The following is a 7,500-nucleotide window of genomic DNA, read 5'->3' as shown; positions in this document are numbered from 1 at the left end:
AAAAAGAGATCATTGGCAAAGACGAGTCATAGCGTGGCAGAGAGGGAAAGGGGGTAGGGAGAGAGGAGGGAAGGGGAGGAGATGCGGAGATGGGAGGGGAGGAGATTCGGAGAAGGGGGGGATGGGAGGGGAGGGAGAGATAGCGAATAAATAAACTGAGCGTTAACTCACGACTGGTTACTGAGAGGGGAGGAAGGGATGTCAAGGTCACGAGCTCGCTAAACATAGACGATTTTTGCCATTTCAACCCATAGATCTGTGTGTGTATGTGCGTTTATGTGTATGTATGTATGTATCTATCCTGTCTGTTTGTGCATTGATGAATTCGTGTGGTTGAATGTATGTACATATGTGTTTCAGTGATTTAAGTTACGTTATCATATTTATTTAATCAGATCTTTTGTCTTGTTATTTAAACAATATTTTTTTTTTCGCAGGTATGTGTTTAGGCCGCCGGCAGGTGCTGAGCTCGCGGCGGTTACGTGAGTTATCTTGACATCCTGGTACAGAATTAAACGTCTGGGCCAATTCCTCACTTTCTTTCTTATTCTCCTTTTCTCGTTCAAACATTCTCTCTCTCTCTCTCTCTCTCTCTCTCTCTCTCTCTCTCTCTCTCTCTCTCTCTCTCTCTCTCTCTCTCTCTCTCTCTCTCTCTCTCTCTCTCTTTCCCTCTCCCTCTTTCTCTCCTTCTCTCTCTCCTTCTCTGTCTCTCTCTCTCACTTTTCCTTCTTTCTTTCTCCCTCTCCCTCTCCCTCTCCCTCTCCCTCTCCTTCTCTCGTACCCTCTTCCAAACCCTGTCCTCACTTTCTCCCCTTCCTCTCAGTCTTTCTATCTCCTCTACCGTCCACTCCTTCGTCCCCCTCAATCACACCAAAACCCATACGTCCTAGAATACACAGTAAATTTGCCCGCATCCTATCAACGGCAATAGACGCGAAGACGGAGAGAGCGACAGAGACTATTCCATCGGGTGACTGCAGGGGGCGGGTCGCGAACCACACCTCAGGGTTCATCATCGGGGATGCGTCTGAAGATGGCTCTGTTTCTCATAACCCCATTTGTTGCCTGGTTCTTATGGTGTGTGCTATTTTTTTTTTTTTTTTACAAAGGGGTTCTCAAGGCTTTTGCATGCGCACACCTATTGACATATATATAAACATATGAAAGTATATGGTCACCCATAAATATACGTTTGCTAATAGATATAAGAATACATGTATATGTATATTTATACCTATACCTATGTCACACATATACATATACCCGCACATACATATATACATATGTGCACATTTGCATATATACGTATACAGTCGCACAGTCACATGCATATGAATACGTTAAAAAAAACACACATATGTAAACCTACACGCACGTACTGCATATCCATGCACATAGCTTAAAAGACAACCAGCTTCTTTAGATATCGTGGAAAAGAAGACTCCCATCTATATTTCCAAAGATAATGTTTTATATTGTTTCCTGGGTAATTAAGACCGATTTGGTTACGTGAAAAGCTCGGGAAGGGGAGCTTAGAATAGAACAGGAAAGGGCAGTGGGAAGGGAAGGAAGGAGGGAGGGCTGCGGTTGTCCCATCAAATAAGCATATCGAGGGTGAGGGATCGCTTGGTAGCTTCTTTAAAAAAAGGCTTGTGGTCTTGCAACAAAGATGGGTAATTATGCATGGATGTATGTATGCATACGTGTATATATATGTGTATATATATGTGTGTATATATATATATATATATATATATATATATATATATATATATATATATATATATGTGTGTGTGTGTGTGTGTGTGTGTGTATGTGTGTGTGTGTGTGTGTGTGTAGGTGTGTAGGTGTGTAGGTGTGTAGGTGTGTGAGTGGTTGTGTGGTTGTGTTTGTGTTTGCGTTTGTGTATGTATACGTGTATACACACATACACGCGCTCATATATCCGCATCCATACACATGGATACATGCACAGACACACGCTCTTAAAGAAAAGAAGAATAGATGTAACCCCATAATGGACATGGATGGCAGCGGAGCGGGCGGGCGTGCGCGGGAGCCGTACCTCCCTCGCGGCGCCAGAACAGACTGTCTTTGTTATGACCATCTAATGTTCTTTCCCCCTATTCTCGTGCCTTTTGTTTTCGTTCTTGTTTTCATTTCTCTTTTCCTACTCTATGCTTTTCTTCATCTCCTCCCTCTTCTATCTTGCCTCGTCTTCGCTACCTCCGTTTCCATTATTTCCAAAGCATTATATATATATTTTTTCATCTTCTCGCCCATCCCTTCTCTCCTCCCCCTCCTCCTCCTCCTACTGCTATTATTATTATTATTATTATTATTATTATTATTATTATTATTATTATTATTATTATTATTATTATTATTGTTGTTGCTGCTGCTGATTTTTTTATTATAATTGTCATTGGTTTTGTTATTGTTGAAGTCGTTATATTGGTATCGTCTTTATTGTTATTTTTTGTCATTGTTATTATGATTGTTGATATATTTTATCATCACCGTCATCATCATCATCATCATCATCACCATCATCACCCCACATCATCATCATCACCATCATCACCCCACATCATCATCATCATCACCCCACATCATCACCACCACCACCATCACCACCACCCCACATCATCATCATTATCACCCCACATCATCATCATCATCACCCCACATCATCATCATCATCATCATCATCATCACCCCACCACCACCACTACTAACACAACTGATATATTTATTGATTTCTCCCACAGGAAGTTGTCCAAGTTGTATATTTATGTGGCCGTTAATTAGAGAATCCATTAAATTGTATATTTCTAATCATAAAAGAGGATGTAGCGGAATATAGGAGAGAGAGCGAAAGAGAGAGCAAGAGCAAGAGCAAGAGAAAGAGAAAAAGAGAGAAAGAGAGAAAGAGAGAAAGAGAGAAAGAGAGAAAGAGAGAAAGAGAGAGAGAGAGAGAGAGAGAGAGAGAGAGAGAGAGAGAGAGAGAGAGAGAGAGAGAGAGAGAGAGAGAGAGATATCGGGGGGAGAAACAGATAGATGGTAAGTAAATGACGGGGAAATATCGAAGTAATTATTAGGAGGGCGATAATGAAAGGACAGAGAGGGAGAGGGGAGAAGAGGGATGAGAGAAAAGGGAAGAGGAAAGAGGGAGAGAGGAGAAGGAAAGGGAATACGAGAGGAAGGTTTAGGAAAGGGAAGAGAAAGGAAAAGAAAGGAAAGTAAAAGGAAAGAGACAGACAGACAGACAGACAGACAGACAGACAGACAGACAGACAGACAGACAGACAGACAGACAGACAGACCAAGAAAGAAAGAAGCGAAGGAAGGAAAGGGAGCGGCTTAGGGTAATTTGTAGGGGGCGTGTTTATAGTCGGGCGAGAGTGGTTCCGGTGGAAGGAAGGGACCAGGAGGGGCGGGAGGGTAGGGGGCGTGTGGGACAGAAGGGGTGAGGGGGGTGGGTTTAGGACATGATGGGGTTGAGAGGAAGGGGTTGGCTTCCCTTGGCTTCGTGGGAATTCGAGTCAGAAGGGGAGAGAGAACAGATTTAAACAAAGAAACCTTTTTTTTTTGGCAGGGCATGAGAAGAGAAGGGATAAAACGAGAGAGACAAAGAGAAAGAGGCAGGGATAGGGACATAAACAGGAGCAGGGTGAAGGGTAGAGAGACAGAGACAGGGATAAAGAGACAGAAGCAGACATAGAAGCAAAGATAGAGACAGATAAAGTGGGAAACAGGCACAGAGACAGGGAGAGAGAAAGAGAGAAAGAGACAGAGCGAGGGCGAGATCTGTATTACTCTATGTAATGGATCTCGCAAGTCTAAAGTACAGTTAACACTGGTTGCACTGTGTGGCGGACAGCGTGTTGCTCAGTGAACCCTCTTTCTTCTGCCCCTGTGATTCCTCCATCATATCTTCGCGCTATTTTCATTTTTGTCTGCCTCTTAATCTTCCATTCTCTATTTTTTATGTATGAATATGTTTCAACTTCTGATTTTTCTCTTGTATGTCCAACGTTCCTTTTCTTGCACTTGTGTTTCATCTTCCTTTTTCTTTCTTCTCCGTTTCATCTTCCTATTTTTTCTTTTTTTTTCACCTTCCACCCGTTCTTCTCCCTCTCCGCTCTCGTTCACTAAGTGTTCGAGAAAGTTCTAGACTAAAGAGGGTGTCGCTAATACGTCCCACATTTCGCGTGTGCCCTCTCCTTTCCCCCCTTTTCGTCTCTCCTTTCTGCTTTTCTTCTTCCCATTTTCCTTCGCCGTCCTGCCATCCTCGCCGATCGGAGAGATCCGGGACATTCCCTCCCCGTCGCCAGATCTCCTTCCCCACCTGTCTTTCCTCTCGGCGAGATCCGTAAAGGTGTCGGGATAATTATAGTAATGTAGGGGCGGGGGGTGCCAAGTTATGCCTGGAGAGCATTGGGCGGGGAGGGGAGGGGAGGAAAGGGAGGAGGGAGGGTGCCATGAAGGGTGGCACGGGAGGGGTGGCATGGGAGGGCGGCACGGGGGCACACTACTGGCACTCTGACGGAGCCACGGGCGGCAGTCGGTCACTAGGAACGTGTGCGGTAGCGTGCGTGCGCGTGCGTGGATGGATGGGCACGGTGGCTACGCGCTGTGTTGGGGCTCGTAGGATGTTTACGAAGGATCTCGGTTCGTTTGTGAGAGATCCGGAAAGGGGCTTTCGTGGGGCCTTACTGGCGGTGCTCTAGAAGCTTGAAATGTGTCTGTGATTACCCTTTTTGTGACGACCCTCCTCGGTCGCTGTTGCTGTAAATATCTTTTTAATCCCAGTGAATCCGCTGTCCCCCTTTTTGCACGTGTTCGATTTTGAGAAGTTAATGGAGCTCGGAAGGGAAAGGTGTAGTGGAAAGTATCCTTAGGTGGCATACAGGTCGCCCTTCGCAGCGTAGGAAGGATTAAAGGGCGTCGGAGAAGCCGCACGTGGTCGTCTTGGTAGTGAGGAAGGTCGTTCCGCGTGACGCGTCCTGGTCATAGTTGACGAGCGTCTTATGACCCTCTTGCCCCGAGCAAGAGCTGTGCCTCCCTCACCACGTGGTCCAGGGGGGAGGTAGGAAGGGGCAGGGGCAAGGAGAGGCTAGTGCCTGTTTATCATCAACGTCGCCGTCTGGTGGCGAGCCAAGAAGGCCCTCGTGTGAGCGTGGGCGTTGAGGGTAGACAGAGAGTAGACCCTGTGTGGGCATAGAGATGCTCTCCTGTTGTTACATCAACTAAAATCGTGATCACCCTGCTGTATGCCACTGAACCGTGACCGCGTCCGATCCCAGCGTTGACATCAGTGCATCGACGTCATCATCGCCATTTTCACATCATCACTTTATACCATAACATCTAGCCGTCAATTCGCCCAGTTACATCCGGTTGCCAGCAACCTCATATCATCGTCCTAAAATATTTGGAAAATGAAGGTGTCCACAGGGCATTGAGGCTATATCAACGGTGCTAGGGAGAGGCAAAACACCTGTTCTGTCAGCATCATTAAGAGTTGAACAGCTGTTTCAGTGTTACTATCAAACATCTGCTGGGAGCAAGAGCAGGTGTCGACGCGCAAGGTCAGGATGGTATCGACGCTACATATCACACTCAGTTACAACATGCCACCCGCGCATGCTATAGGTCGAAGCGCATCGTGCGAGGATGCTAATAGGATAGGCCTCCTGGCTTCCTCCGGGGGATTCCCGGCTAAGACAACGTCCTTCTCGTCCTCCAATGTTGCAGAAGCCAAGCGTTTCCTCGGGGTCTCGAAGCCTGTCTCCCGAATCCCGAATGCGACCGCGACTCCAGGGGGATTTCTTGGAAGAAGCTCGTCTCTCTCGACTTCTAATGTACCGAGTGTGACGGCGGCAGAAGGGTTACATACAAAGACGACCTCATTCTCTTCGTCCAACCTACCGTCCGTAACGGTCCCTGGAGGCATAGCCAACAGGACAACCTCGTTATCTTCCTCTGACATCCCTGGTGGCTCGGTTGGAAATCGACCTCTGTCAACTAGCAACAATTTCCTCCTTGCACCCACGCCATACACGCCCTCGAGCGGCGCCCTGAGGTCGCCCTCCTGGTCGCCCGTTAGATTCAACCCCACCAAGCCGTCGACCACCCAGGGCAAGACCATTCCCGCGACCTCTGCAAAGCCCGAGGTCACGACTTCAGCCAAGACGAAAGGCCAGAGTCAGACTGCAAGTCAGGCAAAGACGCCGGCCTCAACCCAGGCAGCGACCTCAGCCAAAACCAGAGGACAGAGTCAGGCCACGACCTCGGTAAAGACGCGGGCCAAGCCAAGAGTTCAGAACCAGGTTGCTGCTCAAGGTAATTTGAACGAATCACCTGAATGTCCGTCATGGGTTCGAGTGCGAAAGAACCAGGTCACGCCTCCGTCGACAGCATGGGCGAAGGCGCGGACTCAGAATCAGGCAACAGCTGCAGCCAGCGAGGCCACGACTCAAGGTACGACATGCGTCCCAACGCAGGCCCCGACCGTCGCGACCGCCCAGCCGACCATCCAGGCCTTGAGCTGGGCTGCGACGAGAGGCAAAAACAAGGCCAAGACCCCGACGGCGCCACAGGGCCCGGCTGAAGTGGCAAAGCCCAAAACGAGTCAAAAACCAAGTGAGGCTAAAACAGAAGGCCAGAGCCAGACCACAACGGAGGAGACGACCGAAAACGACCCAGCGGTCAGAAGGAGTCGTCCGCAGGTGAAGACAATCGTGAAGCGGGGGCTGGCAAGGCCTGAGGCGCCACCCAGCACCCCGGAGTCCTCTGGCGCTAGCGCTACCACACAAGGGACCCCAAATACCACCCCCTCAGCGGGCGGTCCTCCTCTACGTCGCAAGACCTCTTCCTCCAGATCACCCATGAGGTCCCCCTCGAGGACCCCTGGCACTTCCCCCTCCTCTAGTGGCATGCCAGATTGGGCCTTCAACTCGAGTCCAACTTCTTCGTCCGTGTCGCCTTGGAGAGTGGAGCCCAAGCGACTCAGGCCGTCGTCCTTCTCGCGCATTGAGGATGTAAGTCACGGGCGGGGAAGGCGGGGGAAATTTATTTTTATTATCATCATCATAATTTTTTATATAAACGCCATTATCATCACCATTTTATTCATCATTGTCACCATTGTGATTATCGCAAATGTCATCTTCGTAATTATCATTATTAGCATGACTACTACTAGTATAATTTTGAATTTCTACACTTGTTTGCATTTCACATATTTATAAAGTTATTTTTGAGGGAGACTGGGATGCAAACTATCTGCCGGATGTAAATTATGCTGTTTTTCGCCTCGATATTGCTAGCGTGAGTCAGCAGGCACATGATGTCGTAGGCCAACATTATCCGGCCTTAATAGTCCAAAATAGTCCAAAATATTCCACTGTCTGAGATGGGGATGTGGACAGGAGATCCAGGAGAGGAATTACACAGGGATCATACAGGTGGAAGAACACAGAGACTCACTCAGAA

The 7,500-nt window shown here is 48.0% G+C and overlaps 1 protein-coding gene across 7 annotated transcripts in view; it reads left to right on the top strand.

Annotated features, from left to right (window-relative positions):
• LOC122266025 (uncharacterized) overlaps window positions 1-7,500 on the top strand; it is a 244,772-nt gene that overhangs the window by 196,439 nt on the left and 40,833 nt on the right. For 3 of the 7 annotated variants that reach the window (XM_086543851.1, XM_086543852.1, XM_086543850.1), the window contains exon 1: window positions 4,561-7,046. The exons of the other annotated variants lie outside the window; for them this stretch is intronic. In XM_086543851.1, the coding sequence (XP_086399977.1) occupies window positions 5,601-7,046 (1,446 nt within the window). In that variant the 5' untranslated portion in view covers window positions 4,561-5,600. Of the gene's footprint in view, window positions 1-4,560; window positions 7,047-7,500 lie in introns of those variants that run through there. 7 annotated transcript variants of the gene reach the window in all.

The sequence above is a fragment of the Penaeus japonicus genome, unplaced genomic scaffold (assembly GCF_977035675.1).
Source record: "Penaeus japonicus unplaced genomic scaffold, GWHDUDI00000001_assembly GWHDUDI00000014, whole genome shotgun sequence".
In the NCBI taxonomy this organism is placed as follows: domain Eukaryota; kingdom Metazoa; phylum Arthropoda; class Malacostraca; order Decapoda; family Penaeidae; genus Penaeus; species Penaeus japonicus.
Note: the sequence above shows the minus strand (reverse complement) of the source record. Positions and strands in the feature narration are given on the sequence as shown.